This window comes from Erinaceus europaeus, chromosome 3 (genome assembly GCF_950295315.1).
Source record: "Erinaceus europaeus chromosome 3, mEriEur2.1, whole genome shotgun sequence".
NCBI lineage: Eukaryota > Metazoa > Chordata > Mammalia > Eulipotyphla > Erinaceidae > Erinaceus > Erinaceus europaeus.
The window spans coordinates 18,141,429-18,162,767 of NC_080164.1; the positions used below are offsets into that span (position 1 = coordinate 18,141,429).

The 21,339-nt window shown below is 42.2% G+C and overlaps 2 protein-coding genes across 18 annotated transcripts in view; one reads left to right on the forward strand and one right to left on the reverse strand.

The window, feature by feature from the left end:
• RBKS (ribokinase) overlaps window positions 1–6,804 on the reverse strand; it is a 102,265-nt gene extending 95,461 nt beyond the window's left edge. For 3 of the 7 annotated variants that reach the window (XM_060186788.1, XM_060186784.1, XM_060186783.1), the window contains exon 1: window positions 6,489–6,673. In XM_060186788.1, the coding sequence (XP_060042771.1) occupies window positions 6,489–6,577 (89 nt within the window). In that variant the 5' untranslated portion in view covers window positions 6,578–6,673. The other 4 variants (XM_060186787.1, XM_060186786.1, XM_007531489.3 and 1 more) reach the window with 4 other exon arrangements.
• A 78-nt stretch (window positions 6,805–6,882) lies between these two features.
• The window catches only part of BABAM2 (BRISC and BRCA1 A complex member 2), a 452,740-nt gene continuing 438,283 nt past the window's right edge, over window positions 6,883–21,339 (forward strand). For 9 of the 11 annotated variants that reach the window (XM_060186772.1, XM_060186776.1, XM_060186774.1 and 6 more), the window contains exons 1-2: window positions 6,883–7,020; window positions 10,886–11,039. In XM_060186772.1, the coding sequence (XP_060042755.1) occupies window positions 10,912–11,039 (128 nt within the window). In that variant the 5' untranslated portion in view covers window positions 6,883–7,020; window positions 10,886–10,911. The remainder of the gene's footprint in view (window positions 7,021–10,885; window positions 11,040–21,339) is intronic. The other 2 variants (XM_060186780.1, XM_060186782.1) reach the window with 1 other exon arrangement.

Below are 21,339 nucleotides of genomic sequence, written 5' to 3' on the forward strand. Positions count from 1 at the left end.
AGATGCTATCTATACACCAGGAAAGTAGAAAGCCTTAGCTGCTTTTCCTTATCAGTTTAGAGTAAACACTTAATGAATGCACAGCTCTCAAATGAATTGTGGATGAAAAGTCTAACAGACCCAAGGCAGAGTAAGAGGCAGAATGAGAGAATGGAAAAGTTGGGAAACTCGTGCTAGTAACTGGCTGTGTGACTTGGGGTGATTTATCTGCCTCTCTCTTAGTTATTGCATCTGTCAAATGTGCTGAATGGATTGCTAGGCTTCAAATAGACTCCAAACTCTTATAAATATTATAAGACTTCTTTTCTTTTTTGCCTTTAAACTTAGTCACTGGGAAAGCAGATTACAAACCCCTCCCCCCACCCCCAAATGTCTACATCCTAGTTCCTAGAATTTATACATATGTTCTATTATATGGCAAGAGGGAATTAAGGTTGGATATATACTACTGTAAAATAGTGAGACCAGTGGAGTTTATTTTTTTTAAAGATTTGAGAGAGATAAGAGAGTGAGAGAAAGAACTAGAGCATTACCCTGTCATATATGGTGCCAGGTTCTAACCTTGGGCCCTAAGCATGCAAGTCCAGTCCTCCACTACTGAGTCATCTCTGCAGTTGCAATAAATAAATCTTAAAAACAAAAAAATCAAACATGGGGGCTGGGTGGTGGCACACCGGTTTAAGCACACATAGTACAAAGTACAAGGACCAGCAAGGATCCTAGTTTGAGCCCCTGGCTCCCCACTTGCAGGGGAGTGAGTCGCTTCACAAGTGGCAAAGCAGGTCTGCAGGTGTCTATCTTTCTCTCACCCTCTCTGTCTTCCCCCTTTCTCTCAATTTCTCTGTGTCCTATCCAATAAAATGGAAAAAATGTCTACCAGGAGCAGTGGATTCATGGTGCTGGCACTAAGCCCCAAAGATAACCCTGGAGGCATAAAACAAACAGAAAATTCAAACATTTGATTAAAAATATGGAGACTATTCTGAATTATCCATTTGGGTCTAATATAATCTGAAGAGTTCTTACAGTGTGGAGGAGGGAGTTAGAAGAGTAGGCATCATAGTGATAGTGATGCTGTGTGAGTAAGGCTTGATACATCATAGCTGACTTTGAAGGAAGAAGGGGCCATCAGCCAAGGTATGTGAGCAACCTCAGGAAGCTGGAATGAACGCACACGCGCACACGCACGCGCGCGCGCACACACACACACACACACACACACACACACACACTTTCCATAGAATACCTGGAAGGAAATGCAGTCCTGCTGACACCCAGATTTGAAACTTCTGACCTTGTGAACTGTAAGTACTTGTGCTATTTAAGGCATTAAGTTTGTGGTGATTTGTCACAGTAGTGCAGGAATTTAAATAGAAACTTAATTTAAAATTTAAATACTCAGGGGAGTCGGGCTGTAGCGCAGCGGGTTAAGCGCAGGTGGCGCAAAGCACAAGGACCGGCATAAGGATCCTGGTTCGAACCCCGGCTCCCCACCTGCAGGGGAGTCGCTTCACAGGCGGTGAAGCAGGTCTGCAGGTGTCTATCTTTCTTTCCTCCTCTCTGTCTTCCCTCTCTCTCTCCATTTCTCTCTGTCCTATCCAACAACGACAACAACAATAATAACTACAACAATAAAACAACAAGGGCAACAAAAGGGAATAAATAAAATAAATATTTAAAAAAAAAAAATTAAATACTCAGATGTTTTGTAAAGATCTTTGAACCAGAATAAATGAGAGACCATGAAAAAGATGGTATTAATAGTAAAGTTGTAGAAATTAATGGAGAGTATGTCTAGGAGAATAACTTTTTTTTTACTAGTGGCTCATGTAAGTAGTGAGAACTACCTTATGAAGAAAGGAGAAGTGACAGTTAGAAAGGTTATTCCAAATCCATGAGTTTCTTTCTTCTCTGGATCTCAGTTTACTCTATAAACTGAAGAATACCAAGGACCTGGGTGCAAGATCCTGGTCTCCACCTGCAGAGGTAAATTTCACGAGCAGTGGAACAGTTGCAGGTGTCTTTCTTCCTTTCTCCTCCTCCTCTGTTTGTCTCTATCATAATTAAAAATAGATGAATAAATACATATAAAAAATACAGTGAAGAGTTAAGATGCTCTCTAAATTCCTTTAAATCTGAAATATGATTTGAAATCCCCAGATACTAACATGGGCCTTGAGCTTTTCTTTTTCTTCCCCAAGGTTTCAAGAGTATTCACCATAGAAAGTGCCAGAATTGTTTCCTGGCCTCCAGCACTTGAATGGGGCTCTTTTCTGTTATTAGATAGAGGATGAGAGAGGAGAGAGAGGAGAGAGAGAGAAAGAGAGAGAGGGAGATAGAGAGAGGGAAAGAAATAGAGACAGTACAGCACTATTACACCACTTGTGAAACTTCCTTGTTGCATGGTGCTTCTACGTGGTGGCCAGGGGTTCAAACATGGCTCCCCACGCATAGTACAGGGTACAGCCTACCAGGTCGGCCATCTAGCACACACCACCTCTCTCCCTCTCTTCCTTGATGCGAGACCTGCTCAATTCTGGCTTATGGTCCTGCTGGAGATTGAACCTGGGATCTGTGATTCTCAGGTGTGAAAGTATTCTGCCCAGCCTGGCTCTTACAAAAATCTATAATGTCTGATGGTCAAGCCTCACAGAGCATTTTGGCTTACTTTTACAAACATCTCTAAGTTTTAACCCTCACACTGTTATTCAGGTAGGATGCTTAGAAAAAAACCAAAAAAAAAAAAAACTGTTCAGAGGCTGGTGGTATGGATCCACCTGCCAACATTCATGTCCAGCAGAGAATCAGTTTCAGAAGCAATTCTGCACCCCATAAAATTTTTTGGTCTATACTTGGGGGTGTGGAGAGATGGAAATATTAGGGGAAGATGACCAGAGGGCTCTGAACTCCAATTCCATCAGGACCAAGAGAGAGGAGGAAAAAAAAAGGAAGGATATTTGGAAGTAGTAATAGGTATGACTTAGAAAGGAGAAGACAGGACCACAGAGAAAAACGGGCAAATGTATATAAGTATAGCTACAGAAATAATAATCGTCGCTTAGCTGCGACCTTGGGAAAACTACTGCAGTTCCTAGTAGAGGGAACGGGGACACAGAACTCTGGAGGTGGGAAAGGTGTGGAATTACACCCGTTACTTCATAATTTTGTAAATCAATATTAAACCACTAATAAATACAACTGTTCAGTTATCTTTCTTTTCTTTTTTCATACATTGTAATGTAGCATCAGGGCATCAAGGAGACAGGACAGGAGACAGCAGATACTGCACAGCACCACTTCAACATTCATGGAGCTCCTGTGGTGCTGCCTTTTGTACTCCATGTGGTGCCAGGTTAAGCTTGAGTGCTGACAGACCTATTTCCTTGGCCCCCTAAGCTGTTCAGCTTTCTCACTCCACTGCGCCTTCACCTATAGAAGTCTGGTGAAATTTAGCCAGGTGGATTTTCTAAAGAATTATTTCAGATGTATCAAGGTTCACCTAAGGTTTATTCCTTTATGTGACTCAACTTTAAATATTTTTGATGGAATTATTTCTAGAATGAAAGCTCTGCCCTAGTTTTATATAAAACTTAATAAGTGCATGTTACCTTTTCTTAGAGTCATCACCAATAATGTCAGTTACTCTAGTGGGCTGTAAAGTCGGGAAGCTGTAGAGATCAGTCAGCAAACTATGGCTTGCAGGCTGTTTTTTAAGGGTTGAGAACTAAATGTATGTGTGTGTGTATATATATATATATATTTCATTTTGAAAGGTTTTATTTTTTATTTATTTTTATAAGAGTACTGATCTAGACCATATGCAGACTGCAAAGCCTAAAATAGTTACTCTCTGGTCCTTTAAAGAAAGGGTTGCTGACACTTGCTTTAGAAAAGGATATGCAGGCCTCTTCATCAAAATTCCATTGCTAGAAAGAACGTAATGTTCTGTTGCTGGTGGAAGTTTGAGTCTATGTTGGCACTGTATCTGAAAAGGTATTTGTGGAAAAATAGGGCCACTGACATTTAAAATTCTTGTGCTGCGTTCTATCATATACTCTTGGTCATCTCCTACTCATGTGCAGCTTTCTGGCAACCACTATGCCTGCCCTTAGCAATCTCCTCACCTTTCTTTCTTTTTTGCCTCCAGGTTTATCACTGGGGCCAGGTGCCGCACTGCACTACGAATCCACTGCTCCTGGAGGCCATTTCCCCCATTTTGCAGCCCTTGTTGTTACTGCTGCTGTTGTTGGACAGTACAGAGAGAAATAGAGAGACGAGGGGAAGACAGAGAGAGGGAGTGAAAGACAGACACCTGCAGACCTGCTTCACTGTGTGAGGCGACCCTCGCTGCAGATGGGGAGCTGGGCACTTGAACTGGGATCCTTACGTGAGCGCTTGCAATTTGTATTATGTGCGCTTAATCTGGTGTGCTACCACCCAGCCCCCTCTCATTTTTCTCATCTTGGTTTGGAAATTTGATTTCAGATTGTAAACATTACCTGTTTATTTACTGGATAGGACAGAGACAAGTTGAGAGGTGCAGCACTGCTTCACAGGTAGTGAAGCATCGCCCTTGCAGGTGGGAACTGGACACTTAAACCTGGGTACTGGTGCATCACAACCAGTGTCTTCAACCAGGCGCACCACTGCCCAGCCCCCTAGACGGTAAACATTTTAAGTAATGCAAGATCAGTTCGGTCATGCCAATGCTCTGGAACTATCTTCTTCTTCTTTTTTTCAAGTATTATTTTGTCGAGGAAATGTTGATGTACAGGATTCTCTCAGGGTACAGTTCCTCTTTCTCTTAAGATAGTGTCAGCACCTCACCCTCCACCAAACCATCATCTTCCTCAACTGGATACCAGGTCCCCAGTGAAGATCTCTCAGATCCCCACCACACCCCCAGTCAGTGAGCCTGTAGCAACAGGCCCCAGTAAGTTCCATCCTGTCTTATCTCTTGTGCCGTTTAAGTAATACTTCTAAGTAGAGTAGTCATGCTTTTCCTGGCTTATTTCACTTAACATGATTCCCTCCAGTTCCACCCATGATAGAGCCAACCTAGAAATACTGGTGTTCTGGTGCAGAGACTTGGCGATTTATTTTGATTGTCAAGGTTTTCTGCTACCCTTTGGAACAGCAAGACTGAAGAATGGACAGACAACATCTTACTGCAGTACGTCCATTTATTTATTTTGTATAAAATAGCATTCTATCTGAAAAGCTAGTGGCTAAAATAGTCAAACCAATTTGAAGGGTCTTTAAAAAAAAATCTGATTTTCTTATAATTAACATACTTTCATAACCAGAAAAGTGTCTCTTTTTTTTTTTTTTTAAACCAGAGCACTGCTCAGCTCTGGTTTATGCTAATGCAGGGGATTGAACTTGGACCTAGTAGCCTCAGGCATGAAAGTCCTTTGCATAACCACTATGCTATCTCCCCCGCCCCAGATGAGTTATTTTCATTACACGTAAAATAAAGATGATAAACTGTAAGAATCTTTCATATCTCACTGACATAACTTAACTGCTGTCACTTCAGATTGTGTCACCTTTGTTTGGTGCTGCGGATCAGCCACAAGGCTGCCATAATAAGGTGAGCCTAGGGTTACTATTGCACCGAAAATGAACAGCAAACAGGAAATACTGCCAACAGTGCCAGCAATTAATTTGAAGAAAGGTGACTGATGGCATTTTTGACCTCTGCTGTGCTCATTTTGTGCGAGTTCACAAACTCGTCTTTTAGTCTTTAGGACTGCACCTTCTCAGGAGATAGTGACTCGGTCGTGGTCGCTCTGCTGGCCCAGGGGAACAGAGGCTCAGCCGTCTGCCAAGAGAACAGGAGCAGGCTGGGAGACGAGCCGGTGGACTGCTGCTCAGTCATCAAAAAATATGGTGTTGGGGCCGGGCGGTGGCGCACCTGGTTGAGCACACTTGCTACAGTGCGCAAGGACCCAGGTTCAAGTCCCTGCTCCCCACCAGCAAGGGGAAAGCTTTGTGAGCGGTGAAGTAGGGCTGCAGGTGTCTCTCTCCCTTCCCTCTCAGTTCCTGGCTATTTCTATCCTATAAATAAATAGAGAAAAAAAAATTACGTGTTTTTCTACACAAAACAGATAAAACTGGAGACTATTTAAAATAAAGAACCTAAAGGTAACCATGCGTTGGCTTCACTCCTATGCAGAATATAAATAACTAAGACAAAACTTGCATGAATACTAATAATGACCAGACTCGTTATGGGAAGTGCGGGAGATGGGACATGGGGTGCGGGTGGACGGCTGTTTCGGCTTCACGGCGATGGGACTTTGGTGCTGGGTCGTGTCCACTAGGTGCAGGTGTGACCTGTGCTCAAAGCTTCATGGCGTCGTGAACCCGCGTCCAGTCAACACACACAACAGGCGCAGGGTTAGGGCGGCCTGTGCCACCTCCCCGCGTCACCGACAGCTCAGGCCTGGACCGGGCGCCGCCCTCCTCCCTCCGGCCCCACTAACCTCACCAGGTCGGTCATGCAGGAGCCCACCACCACCACGGCCGCCGCCTCTCCCCGCCCCGGCCTGCAGGGCTCCCCGGACGCCGCCATGGCCCCGCAGAAACTGGGTCCGACCCGGCGGCTGACCTTTGACCTTCGCCCTTTGCCCGTCCCCGTCGCCAGAGACGTCGCTCCCACGCCCCGTAACGCCAGGCCGCCCACCCGAGTGGCCGAAGCAGCACCGCCCACTGCGGGTCCCCAGTCCTCCCCAGGACGCGACGGCTTTCTGGCGAGGCCAGTAGCTGCGGACCCGCCGCGGAGCCAGGGGACCCGCGCAAGCAGGCCCCTCGGGGACGCCCTGCTCGGGTTGGGCGGGAGCGCGCACGTAGCCCGGGTCCACTGCCGCCGGTGGGCGTGGCGCGGCGGGACGTCGCGGGGGCGCGCACGCATCCAGCCCGCGGTGCGCGCGCAGGTCGGTGCGTCGGTCGGGGGCGCGCTCGGGTCACCTGTCCCCCCTCACGTAGTCGCCCGTAGCCGGTCGGACTAAGTTCCAGGTACCTGCACCGGGGCTGGAGCGGGGAGGTCGGATGCCGCGGCCCCAGGAGGCGCGATGAGCGAGGGCTGACTGCCCGGGGGCTCGCCTGCTCTCCCCGCAGTGAGGGCCCGTCGCCATCACCGGTCCCCAGAGCTCGGTGCTTCCCGCCTCAGGCGGCTCTTGCCCCACACCCACCGCAGCCCGCCACCCCGCCCCCGGATACACTCAGGCCCCTTCCTCCGGCCCGCTTGGCGACGGGGTCCTGCGATGAGCGACATGGGAGATCGTCCCCTTTCAAGTGTCCCCAGAGCGGGGTCTTTGGGTTTGAGCCGCATAGCCGTCCTGGTTCTAATTCTTTTTTTTTTTTTTCTTTTAATTTAAACGTCTCTCCCTGGAGAATCCGCTCTCTCCCCTGTCCCCGTCATATCCCTCGTCCCTCGTGCGCGGCATGACATCGACGTGACGCGGAAGGACGCCACCCCTTTCCGTTCCGTGACGTCAGCAGCCCACGTGTTTCCGTGTTTGTCATCTCCCCCTTAATTGCCGGGAGCTGGGCGCCACCACGGACGTCTTTGTGCTGATGCCCCAGGTCCCCCAGCAAAGCACCTCAGGTGACCCGCCTGCGCAGGGGGACCGCAGGGCTCTGGAAACATGTGTCTCTGCACACCCCCTCCCCCCCCCCCCCATCGTGGCGAAGTCGGGAAATGCACACTGGACCTCCTAGTTTTCTAGAGCGGTGGGGAGAGCTGACCCCTGTCTGGGTGCTGTTCTAGTGCTGGGACACTGCTGGGGTGGGGGGCGGCCTTCTCCCACTTCCATGTCCTCTACTCTTAAAAAGACTGCACACAGCACTGTCACCTTTAGCTGCACCATGATCTCTGATATTGGAAGGTCCCTCCCCCACACACCCCTTCTGTCTCTCTTTCTTTTCTTCTCTCCCTTGGAGAAGTCACAACAACTCAGGATTGAAACATTTTAACCTTGTGTGAAATTTTGAACTGTTAGGAAAAAAAATACAGTAATATGGCTGTTCTGGAAACAAAGAAACTCATCCCTGTGGATGTCACCCTAAGGTCATGACAGTTGCTGAGTTGGAATCGAGTGTTGTCACCGTTCATGTAGTTGAGTTTTCAGGCATCCTTGGGTTTAGATCCGTGATTTCTGGTCTGTTCAGGTTTTATCAGACATATACTTCTAAATAAATGCATTCAATCTGATACTTTTCTCTTGGATGATTCAAGTTTTCAGTGTGTATTTGAGAGGAAGATGGGTATTGTGTGCTTTGAAGGAGACCAAGATTTGAATTCTGACCCTTCTGCTTGTTCAGTTTGTGACTTTGCTTGTCTGTGCAGTGAGAGCAAGAATGCTTTTCAACAGAGAGCAGGGTTATTGGAAGGAATTTAATGGCATTACTGCTAGAGATGGCTAGACCAGTGCATGGCTGGCACTGAATGTTCGGAGTGCATTGGTTGTTTCCGGTGATAGAAACAAGAAACACAATCATAGTAGGTATTGGGAAAAAGCACAGAATTTCATAATGTAGGTGATATCTGTTTGCTCGTTTCTGAGATAACTATTGATTTCTGTGTTTTGCATATTATCAGGATCAGTATCCTTTCAAGAATGGTGAAATCAGTGGGTAGAAATGGTGATGGAAATACTTCGGAGTAGAATCAAATAGGATTCAAATTGACAATAAAGATTAGAATACTATTTAAAGGCAAACTAAAAAGTTACTCATATTCTGTATAATAAAGATTAGAATACTATTTGAACACAAACTAAAAAGTTATTCATATTCTGTATAATAAAGAATACTATTTGAACACAAACTAAAAAGTTATTCATATTCTGTATAATAAAGATTAGAATACTATTTGAACACAAACTAAAAAGTTATTCATATTCTGTATAAAATGTGACTCTAACGCCTGTCTTGCTGCTATATGTGTGACGATCAACCACGGCAATGTAGAGAAAAGCTCTCTAGAGGTGACTAAGTGTTATAAGAATGCACAGGATCTTCATGACTGATAACACATTGCTCTACATGCTTCTCCATATTTTGTGATGACCTCGGCATCTTGGAGGGAGCTCATCCGTTCAGTGGTTAGAAGGGAAAGCTTATTTTATAATTGCAGAAAGGCAGATTTGGGTATTAAAATGTTAAGTCTGAAAGCTTTTACTGTCTCAAAAGTGCTTCTGGATGCCATCATTATAAAGGACCACAATACAGTCTCTTTTCTTTTTGTCCTTTATTACTATATGAAATGATTAAAACAGGTACCTTTTTTTTTTTAACATTCCTTTTAGTAGGGACCTGCAAGTCTCATTTGGCAGAATATGTGAAAAACTAGAGTCAGAACATCATTTACTTGTAATTGTGACTTGCGGGAAATTAATTTGCTTTTGATGTGGATTATCCTTTCAGATTGAGGGGGAAAATGATTGTTTGAATTGACTTATTCACCTTTGAAAGTAAAGGCTTTCATTTAGAAATCAATTAAGAGGAATTCACATACGCCCCAGTCCCATGGGTTTTCAAGTAATTTAGGTATGATTTATTGGTTTTACTTTTTATTTTCAAGTGTATGAACTTCAGTGTCTCAAAGTAAAAAAAAAAAAAAATTAAATCCATGTTGGTTTGAGTTGCTGGATAGGTATGTTTTCATGATTGAACTGTTAAGTAGGTTTTTGCTACATATGTTCCTCAGATAAACTAGCTGCTACCAGAATTGATGAGGACATAGTATTGTTTCTCTGCAGCTAAATAGTTCTGTAGTTTCTGTCTCTTTATTCATGCATTTATTAAAAATGTTAAATGTGTTTAGTGTGTGCCTAGCTCTTTTGTTGAATACAAGGAGATCAAGATAAAGATGTGGTTGTTTTGTATGTTTAGGTGGAAATTTTTTTTCAGTGAAGATTTCTTAAATCCTGGGCAGCAGAAGTTAGTTCTAAAGGGTCAGACTAAACTGGTGTGGCAGTGTAGAAACCAGCACACCAGGTTAAGCGCACATAGTACAAAGTGCAAGGACCCAAGCAAGGATCTGGGTTCAAGCCCCCGGCCCCCCTACCTGTAGGGGGGTCGCTTCACAAGTGGTGAAGCAGATCTGCAGGTGTCTTATCTTTTTTTTTTTTTTTTTTAGTCTCCAGGGTTATTGCTGAGGCTCTGCGCCTGCACTACAAACCCAATGCTCCTGGAGGCTATTTTTTCCTCTTAATTGCCCTTGTTGTTTTTGGCTGTTGTTGTTATTGCTGTTGTTGTTGCTGGGTAGGACAGAGAGAAATGGGAGAGAGGAAGGGAAGACAGAGAGGGGGAGAGAAAGACACCTGCAGACCTGCTTCACCACCTGTGAAGTGCCCCCCTGCAGGTGGGGACTCGAACTGAGTTCCTTAACACTGGTTTGTGTGCTTTGCGTCATGTGCACTTAGTCCGCTGCGCTACCACCCAGCCCTGCAGTTGTCTATCTTTCTCTTCCCCTATCTACCTACCCCTTCCCTCCCCTTTCAGTTTCTCTCTATCCTATCCAATAAAATGGAAAAATACGGCCAGCAGGAACTGTGGACTCGTAGTGCAGCACTGAGCCCCAGTGATAACCCTGCGGGCAAAACAACAACAAAGAAAAATCCCAAAGAAACAAAAACAATGAAACTAGCATTAGAAAGAGGGGCATTGAGCTTTGGGGATTGTCTCTGTCCCTGAAAAGGCCTGGTTCAGTCTATGTCCTGAGTAGTGAGCAGCAGAGAGACCGTTTCTTCTGACTCTGAATACAAGAGAGGAGATCTTCAGGTAAGAAACAAGTGCGCCGTGCTAGTTTTCAGGAAACTTGTTATATCTCGCTCTTTTGGATGTCCTAACCACCATTCTTTCCTTCTGTTTTCAGTGACGATTTGCAAAGTTAAGTTAAAAATGTCCCCAGAAGTGGCCTTGAATCGCATTTCTCCAATGCTTTCTCCATTCATATCCAGTGTGGTTCGAAATGGAAAAGTGGGACTGGATGCTACAAATTGTTTGAGGATAACTGACTTGAAATCTGGGTATGTACCAGAACTAATTCAACTAACCTACTAGAGCTGATCGACCTTTAAGAAAAAAATTTTTTAAAAATATTTTTTTTTATTTATTTATTTTCCTTTTTGGTTGCCCTTGCTGTTTTTATCATTGTTGTGGTTATTATTGTTGTTGTTATTGATGTTGTTGTTGCCAGATACGACAGAGAGACATGGAGAGAGGAGGGGAAGACAGAGAGGGGGAGAGAAAGACAGACACCTGCAGACCTGCTTCATTGCTTGTGTAGTGACTCCCTTGCAGGTGGGGCCGGGGCCTTGAACTCGGATCCTCACACTGGTCCTCGAGTTTCATGCCATGTGCGCTTAATCCGCTGCGCTACAGCCCGACCCCCGCTGATTGAACTTTTAACTAGTACAAAATATTTTGGGGGGCCAAGTTGTGGCACACACATTACCATGCACAAGAACCTGGGTTAGAGTCCCCAGTCCCTATGTGCAGTGGGGAAGCTTATGAGTAGAGCAGCAGGTCTGCAAGTGTCTTTCTTCCGCTCTCCTCTCTAACGCCTCCATCTCTCTCAATTTCTTTTTGTCCTATCAAAACAAAACAGAAATTTTAAAAAGGAGAAAAATATGGCAGCTGGGAGCAGAGGCTTCATAGTCTTAGCACTGAGCCCCAAAGATAATCCTGGAGGGAATAAATATGGGGGGGGTTGCTGAGTGGTGCCACACGCAGTTGAGTGTACACAGCATCATGCACAAGGATCCAGGATTGAGCTACTCGTCCCCGCTTGCAGGGGTGAAGCTTCATAAGCAATGAAGCAGTGCTGCAAGCATTTCTCTTTCCTTCTCTATCCCTCCTTTCATTTTCTCTCTGTCCTGTCAAATAAAAAAGTTAAAAAAAAATAGAAAAAGAAATAAAAATGGCTGCCAGGAGCAGTGGATTTGTTGTGCAGGCACAGAGCCCCAGCAATAACCCTGGTGGCAATTTAAAAAAGAAGAAAAAGAGAAAAGAAAAAATTTCGCCCAGGCTCAGAAAGATTAGACACCAAAAAATTTGTCAAGTCATAATCTTATCATACACTGATTCAGTTGGTTTTGTCCTGTCCTTGACATTTTATGTTTCAGGTTGTTTTAATAACATGATGGACCACTGCTTTATGATCAGAATATCAGTTCTTTAACAGTGTGCCTTGTTGCTTTTAGCAAAGGTGCTTTTCATTCATAGATTTGTCTTCTTGTTATGCTTTCTGCTATTGAGTATGCACTATGAGAGGTGGATTTTGAGATTCTGACTCTGCCATCAATTGATTATCTCTTCAATAGGAAAATTATACTCAGTAGCCCAAATGACTCATTTTCCACAATGGGGTTGAAATGGTAAAAGCTCAGACTAGAAATGTGACATAAAAAAACCCAGCTTTACATTTGGTGCTAAATGTAGATTTACAGAAAAGAATACTATAGAAAATTTAAATTCTGGGTGGGGTAGATAACATAATGGTTATGCAAAGAGACTTTCTTGCCTGAGGCTTCAAAGGCCCTGGTTCAATTCCCTACTCCATCATAAACCAGAGGTGAGCAGTGCTTTGGTAAAGGAAAGAAAGAAAGAAAGAAAGAAAGAAAGAAAGAAAGAAAAGAAAATTAGTTGGTACAGTGCTGTTCTATGTGTCTTATTTGAATTTTACTCTATTTCCCACTAATGTCATTTATTTATTTATCCAGGATTTATTCCAGAATACAAATTGAATTTAGTTGTCAGGACCTCATCCTTCCCAACTTGTAATAGTTTCCATCTTTCTTTGTCTTTCATAATTCTGACACTTTAGAATGTAGCCATATAGCCCTAATCACTTATTTTGTAAAATGTCCCTCAGTATTGCTTTGGTGTAGTGGTTTAGCTTTCACATTAGAGCGAGAAGCACATTCGTTCTCCATGATACTACAGGAGTGAAGCTGGACTGTTCCCGGTGCATCAGATCAGGGAGCACCTGCTCTGGAACAAATGGCACTTTGGCCATCTGGTTAAGATTGTGTCTACTAGGTTTCTCCTGTAAAGGTAGCTGATTTTAATTTTGTAATTGCAAAAAAGTATGACAAAAACTATAGAAAAGTAATACTTCTGGACTGATACTCCAAGATTTGAGATGGTTTTTCTCACCATACTTTTATCCACTAATTTCAGCATCTATTGATGTATTTGCCTGCAACTACTCTGGTGTTTGAGTGACTTTCTATTTCCCTTGTTTGTCCTACACTTATTTGATTTCTTCCCTGATGGCTTATTTATTCAGTTATTTATTTATGTCAGTATGAGTTTAAGTATTTTACTTTCTGTTAAAATTCAAATACTATTCTCATTAATTTTGTTACTCAGTGGTTCTAGCTTTGCCTTTGAGAGTTCTGTGAAGTTGACTTTTGTGTCCTTTTAACACAGTGTCATAATCTCTGAACACTTTCTTCTAGAAATATCTCAGTCTTGACCCTCTTACTAATGAGGGAAAGAGAGGGAGAAGGATAGAAGGGGAAGGAAGAGAGAGAGAGAGAGAAAACACATACCAGATCATTGCTCTGGCATATGTGGCACCAGGGATCAAATTCAGGATGTCATGCTTACAGAATTCTGCACTCTACCCACTATACCACCTCCCAAGCCACACTTTTCATTTTTTCTTTTTATTCTACTTTGCCTTTTACATTCTACAAGTCTTGCTGTTTTTGTTTGTTTGTTTGTTTGCTTGTTTTTTAACCAAGACAAAGACATGGATGCAGAGTATTTTCTGTAGTAGCAAGATAAAGAAGACCAAGTTAGTTAGAAATTTTACTGAGACAATAGGATGTTTTTAAAAAGCCTGTTATTTCAATTTAACTAAATCGTGGATAAGGGGTCTCTTTGATTTGATGAAAATATTCTATATCTACAGACCTGTAAATATCCTAAAATATGGCAGACTTCTGTCTTTACAAGGGTAAAAGATTATGGTATGTGAACTTCGTTAGTAAGGTTGTCATTAAAAACCAAACCTATGAACCAGAATGTTCAGCAACCTGAGCTGATGGGAGAGAAATAAGTCTTTCTTCTTTAGCTTGCCACAAACATTCTTTTCAGGGATATTGAGGATGTGACAGGTACCTGGTAGGTAGATGATTGGGAACATGCTTATGTGAGGTACCAAATGCATCTTCTTACTCCTGTTACCAACATTTTGAGAATACAGTTGGGCTCATCAACATAAAATCATGTTACTTCTTTTCTGAAGACTCCCCTTTTCGTACTCCCAAATCCCTGAATGTTTAGTTGAGTGTTTAAGTGCGAAAGTAGGTTTGTGTCCAAGGTACTAAAGGTCTCAGGTTCAATCCCATGCACCACCAGAGTTTAGCAGTGCTCTGGTAAATCAGTAAAAATTAAGTGTGATAGTTGATCTGATGGCAGTTTTGAAATGAATTTACCGAATGAATCTGGTACTGTGTGGTTGTGCTATGTGGAGAATATTTGAAAAAAAAAAGAAATTATATATACATATATAAATATATATTTAAAAATAATATATATGTACATAGATGTTCTTTTTAGTGACTTGTAATGATTGACAAGATTGTGGGATAAGGGGTACATTTCTAAACAGTTCCTACCACTGGAGTTCCACATCCCATCCCCTCCTATGGAAGCTTTCCTATTCTTTATCCCTCTGGGAGTATGAAACCAAAGATCTTTATGGGGTGCAGAAGGTGGAAGGTTTGGCTTTTGTAATTTCTTCTCCACTGGATGTGGGCATTGACAGGTCGATCTATACTCCCTGAAATGATATTTAATAACACTTAATATTTGCAGAGTTTGCTTTCTTTATATTTTAATAAATGGAATAAAAACATCACTAACATTAACAAAGTTTCAACACAAAATAATGTCAAGTATTACTAATCTTGAACACTATTAATATACCTTTTACGTAGTCCTTGTTTGAAAGATTTGTGGCAGTTGTTCAGAAGTTCATTAATTCTTTCTTCAGTCTTTCCATCAGCCCGTGAGAGAATTCCTCAAGTCTAGATGGTAGAACAGAGGCAGTTTGGGGGAGGGAGGAATGGCTTCTTCTTGATGTGTTGCTTTGGCATCACTCACAATGAGGAGAATTAGGGCCTGCATTTGTGACTTCTACTAACTCAGTGGGGTGTACCACATAGGACCCAGAATACACTGAAAGTGTAAAACGAGGAGACTGGTGTTTGGAGGCCACAAGAACCAGTCCTGTATTAGATATAGCTAGTTGTTGTCGGAGGGATGAAGTCTAAGTATAGTATCTGTGATCTTCCTCAGACAGGGTTTAGACAGACAAGAATCTACTCAAAGTAAGATTTCTTTTAAAAGATAGCTATTTCTCTTCTTTCTCTTACACAAATCTAACATATCTTACTAAACTCAATTACTAGGCTGACAGTATCTTTATATTTATTTATTGGCCCCTAGGGTTATCACTGGGGCTCAATTCTAGCGCTATGAATCTACCGCTCGTGGCGGTCATTCCTTCCCTATTCCATCCTTTTTTTCATTTTATAGAACAGACAGAAATTGAGAGGGGTGGGGAAGATAGGAAGAGAGACAAACACCTGCAAACCTGTTTCACTGCATGGAGCATCTCCGCTGAGGATGGGTGGTGGGGGCTCGAATCAAGGCTCTTGCACAGATCCTTGTACTTAGTATTGTGTGCACGTAACTGAGTGCGCCACTGCCTGGCCCCTAGTATCTTTATTTTAAGATTTACTTTATTTCATATAAGATACAGAGAGATTTTTGAGGGGGGGAGAAGCCAGAGCACCACTTTTTGGTACATGTGATGGTGCTGGACAGTGAACAGGAGTCTCGGGTAGGCACCTGGCATTAGATGGTCACTACCTGCTTTTTTTTTTTTTTAGATTTATTATTTTTAATTGGGAGGTTAATGGTTTATGGTGCAGTTGTTGGCATATAGGTACAATTTTTCATCTCACTATGATAGGTGCCTGGATGATGTCTCACCCCCATCTTCATATTTTTTGTCATTTTATTGATTTATTTAATAGATAGAAACAGAGATAAATTGAGAGGGATGGGGAAGAATTGTGAAAAGAGAGAGACACATGCAATACATCTTCACTGCTGTGAAGCTTCCTCCCTGCAGGTGAGGACCAAGTTTGAACCCAGGTTCTTAGGTGTTTTAGCATATGTGCCTAACTGGGTGTGTCACCGCCTGGCCCCAGATATCTTTGTTAAAAAATCAGTTTGTCCATAGGTGTGGGGCCTCATTTCTGGGCTCTCAATTCTATTCCACTGGTCAGTGGGTCTATTCATGTTCCAGTACCAAGCAGTTTTGATGACAATGGCCCTATAATACAGTTTGAAATGTGGGAGTGTGATGCCTCCGGTTCTGTTCTTTTTTCTCAAGATTGTTTTGGCAATTCTAGGTCTTTTCTGGTTCCAGATAAACATTTGTAGCATTTTTTCTATTCTCCTAAAAAATGTGCTTGGGATCTTGATGGGGATAGCATTAAATTTATAGATGGCTCTGGGTAATATATTCATTTTGATGATGTTAATTCTTCCAGCCCATCTAATCTTTGACAAAGGGGCCCAGACTATTAAATGGGGAAAGCAGAGTCTCTTCAACAAATGGTGTTGGAAACAATGGGTTGAAACATGCAGAAGAATGAAACTGAATCACTGTATTTCACCAAATACAAAAGCAAATTCCAAGTGGATCAAGGACTTGGATGTTAGACCAGAAACTATCAGATACTTAGAGGAAAATATTGGCAGAACTCTTTTCTGCATAAATTTTAAAGACATCTTCAATGAAACGAATCCAATTACAAAGAAGACTAAGGCAAGTATAAACCTATGGGACTACATCAAATTAAAAAGCTTCTTCACAGCAAAAGAAACCACTACCCAAACCAAGAGACCCCTCACAGAATGGGAGAAGATCTTTACATGCCATACATCAGATAAGAGTTTAATAACCAACATATATAAAGAGCTTGCCAAACTCAACAACAAGACAACAAATAACCCCATCCAAAAATGGGGGGAGGACATGGACAGAATATTCACCACAGAAGAGATCCAAAAGGCTGAGAAACAAATGAAAAAATGCTCCCAGTCTCTGATTGTCAGAGAAATGCAAATAAAGACAACAAGGAGATACCACTTCACTCCTGTGAGAATGTCATACATCAGAAAAGGTAACAGCAGCAAATGCTGGAGAGGGTGTGGGGTCAAAGGAACCCTCCTGCACTGCTGGTGGGAATGTCAATTGGTCCAACCTCTGTGGAGAACAGTCTGGAGAACTCTCAGAAGGCTAGAAATGGACCTACCCTATGATCCTGCAATTCCTCTCCTGGGGATATATCCTAAGGAACCCAACACATCCATCCAAAAAGATCTGTGTACACATATGTTCTTGGCAGCACAATTTGTAATAGCCAAAACCTAGAAGCAACCCAGGTGTCCAACAACAGATGAGTGGCTGAGCAAGTTGTGGTATATATACACAATGGAATACTACTCAGCTGTAAAAAAAATGGTGACTTCACCATTTTCAGCCGATCTTGGATGGACCTTGAAAAATTCATGTTAAGTGAAATAAGTCAGAAACAGAAGGATGAATATGGGAGGATCTCACTCTCAGGCAGAAGTTGAAAAACAAGATCAAAAAAGAAAACACAAGTAGAACCTGAAATGTAATTGGCATATCGCACCAAAGTAAAAGACTCTGGGGTGGGTGGGTGGGAGAATACAGGTCCATGAAGGATGATAAATGACATAGTGGGGGTTGTATTGTTAAATGGGAAACTGGGGAATGTTATGCATGAACAAACTATTGTATTTACTGTTGAATGTAAAACATTAATTCCCCAATAAAGAAAGAAATAAAAAAAAGTAATTTTGTTAGGGAATTCATGATTTTTATAACAGTTGTCACATGAGTACAATTTCTTATCTCCCAGTGATAAGTGTTTGTTTACACACCACTCCCACCACCAACTTAAGTCTCCCTCCGCCTCGGTGCGCTGAGCCCCAAGAAGTCCTTCTGCTACATCATACCACATCTAGTCCAAGTTTCACCCTGTGTTTTTCCTCCCCCTTATATACAGTATTTTTAATTTTTATGCTAATAGTTTATTGCTTAAATTATGATTCACATTATCCTTTTATTTTATTTTTTAAAACTTTTATTTTAGTATACGAGATTCAGAGGGAAAGATAGAGATACCAGAGTACTGCTCAGCTCCAACTTATGGTGGTGCTGGATATATTGAACCCTGGGCCACAGAGCCTCAGGCATGACATTCTTTTTGCATAACCATTATCCTCTCTCTCCTGCCCCCATACCCCCTTTAAGTGACTTTTCCTGATCAATAAACAGACACCTTTGCACTCCTTATATCACCGGGTTTACTCTTCTTGGTGGAATATATATTAAGACCTAGAGGGATCAAATGATTAATTCTGTGACTTTTTCCATGAGCCTGCTGGTTGCTGACTAGCTTTCTGCCCTGTGTTAATTTGATTACAAGCCTGTGCTATTTGTAGGATGCCATGTTTTGTTAGCCTTAGTGATTTCTCTAGTCTTGAAGATGTCTAAGTATTTGACATTTTGGAAGGCTGCTTGGCAAATATAACAGAGAGAGGGCTCGCTGCAACCTGTGGCCGCTAAGCCTTCTTTTCTCAGCAGATCACAGTGACTCAACCTGACTGGTTCATGACTCTGTTTGGGCATCTGCTGTGACATCTCATTTGCCCACAACTACCTGTTGCATTATTTATTTTTTTTGCCCATGTTCTGAATTTCATTACTTAGTTAAAAATAGGTACTTGATCACTAAATAGAACAGTTTAAAAGATGGCTTGTAGGTTCGGAAGTCTGGTGTCAGTTTGGCTGCAGCAGAGCCGAGCCTCTGACACCCTGAGCCTTTGTTAACATGAGCCTGGACAGAAGGCGCTGCCCTTGGAAGCAGTAGTTTAATTTTGAAGATGGGAACTTTGGATTTAGTGTCTCATTGTTAACCTGACTTTTTTCATTTCAGTTTCTTTTCTGGACTCTTCTCTGATCATTCTCCTTCCTCCTTTTAGTACTTTTCTTTCTTTCTTTTTTTTTTTTTTGTAGTAGTTGTTGTTATTGATGTCGTCATTGTTAGATAGGACAGAGAGAAATAGAGAGAGGAGTGGAAGACAGAGAGGGGGAGAGAAAGATAGACACCTGCAGACCTGCTTCACCACCTGTGAAGTAACTCCCCTGCAGGTGGGGAGCCAGGGGCTTGAACCGGGACCCTTCTGCCGGTCCTTGTGCTTTGCGCCACGTGCACTTAACCTGCACTTAACCGACTCCTCTCCTTTAAAAAAAAATATTCATTCATTTCCGTTTGTTGCCCTTTTTGTACTTTTCACATTCTCTTTGTGTAGATTTATCCCTAAGTAATAAATTGTGCTATTTTTCTTTTTTTTTCTCTTCTTTTTGTCATTTTGGGGCTTCACTGCTTTGGTTTGACATTTTAGATAAGGCGAGACAGGCAGAAAGAGGGAGACAGAGAGAGAGAGAGAGAGAGAAAGAGAGAGAGAGAGAGCATAGCACAGAAGCTTCCTTCAGTGCTCCCACCTGGGTTGTGCTTGTATGGAAAAGCGGTGCGTTATTCAAGTGAGCTGTTCTGCAGCCTGATTTTACATGTTTAAGAAGCTTATATAAATGATATCATTAGATGTATTCTGCAACTTGTTTGTTTTGCTTAGTTTTAAGCTTATGAGATTTATCTGTATCAGTGCTTGTAGTTTTAGTTCTTTTATTTACCATTTCTCCTCCGTTTGCACAAGAGGACACATATGAGAATGTTTTCTGGATTGAGTTTTTTGAACTGAATTGTTTATGTACTGGTGGTTGTAAAATCACTTCAGTGAGTCATCCTGACATTTAAAAATGAATGAGAGGAGAATGGAAACTATCAGGATGTGTCACACTTAGTAAGAATATGTACTGTTTTGTGATTTTTTTTTTTTTTCAGATAGAGGCAGAGAGAGTGAAAAAGTCCATAGCATTGAAACTTCCTCCAGTACTGTGGGGGCCAGTTTTGAACTTGTGTTGTGCACATGGCAAAGCGGCGCACTATACAAGTAATGTTTTGGCAATTTTTGATTCAGTTGGATAAACTGTCTTTGTTGGGTCACAGTGTAGAAAAATATGATAAGAAAAGTCTGACAGCCACCTTCCTTGGGCACATTCCTAAGAGTAGAACTGCTAGGTCTTAAGATACATGCATCTCTTGTCTTACTGCATATCACCAGAAATAAGTTCCCATTATTTGGTAGCATCAAGCAAACTTTGTATTGTCAGTTAAATTTCTCCAGACTGATGTGTATGAAGTGATAGCTCTGTGTTTTTATTTGTGTTATCTTGGTTTATTTTTTTAAAAATTTTATTTATTCCCTTTTGTTGCCCTTGTTGCTTTATTGTTGTTGTTATTGATGTTGTCATTGTTGGATAGGACAGAGAGAAATGGAGGGAGGAGGGGAAGACAGAGAGAGGGAGAGAAAGAGACACCTGAAGACCTGCTTCACCGCCTGTGAAGTGACTCCCTGCAGGTGGGGAGCCAGGGCTTAAATCAGGATCCTTACGATGGTCCATGCACTTTGCGCCATGTACCTCCCGACTCCAATTGTGTTACCCTAATTTCTTTTCTTTTTTTTCAATTTTTAAAAAATATTTATTTATTCCTTTTTGTTGCCCTTGTTGTTTTATTGTTGTAGTTATTATTGTTGTTGTTATTGATGTTGTCATTGTTGTATAGGACAGAGAGAAATGGAGAGAGGAGGGGAATACAGAGAGGAGGAGAGAAAGATAGACACATGCAGACCTGCTTCACTGCCTGTGAAGGGACTCCCCTGCAGGTGGGGAGCCAGGGGCTCGAACCAGGATCTTTCTGCCGGTCTTTGCACTTTGCACCACGTGCACTTAACCCGCTGCACTATTGCCTGACTCCCTGTTACCCTAATTTCTAATGTGATAACAGTTCTCTTTGTAATGGCAATTCTAATTTTTTCTTTTGTGAATACTCTTTGACCATTAAGTAGATTTTTTTTTTTTTTTGTATTTTCTTATAGACCTGAAAATATCCTTTCTGTATTTAGGAAATTAAATACATAAGTGTATTTAGTCATTGACTAAGAAGGTCATCCTTTGCCCATAGATGTGCAGTGCTTCTATGTCATTATGTCAAGTTGATTTCACGTGTGGATCTGTTTCAAGGCTTTCTCTCGTGACCCAGCAACCTCACTGTCTTTGTGTCAGTCCCACACTGTCTTAAC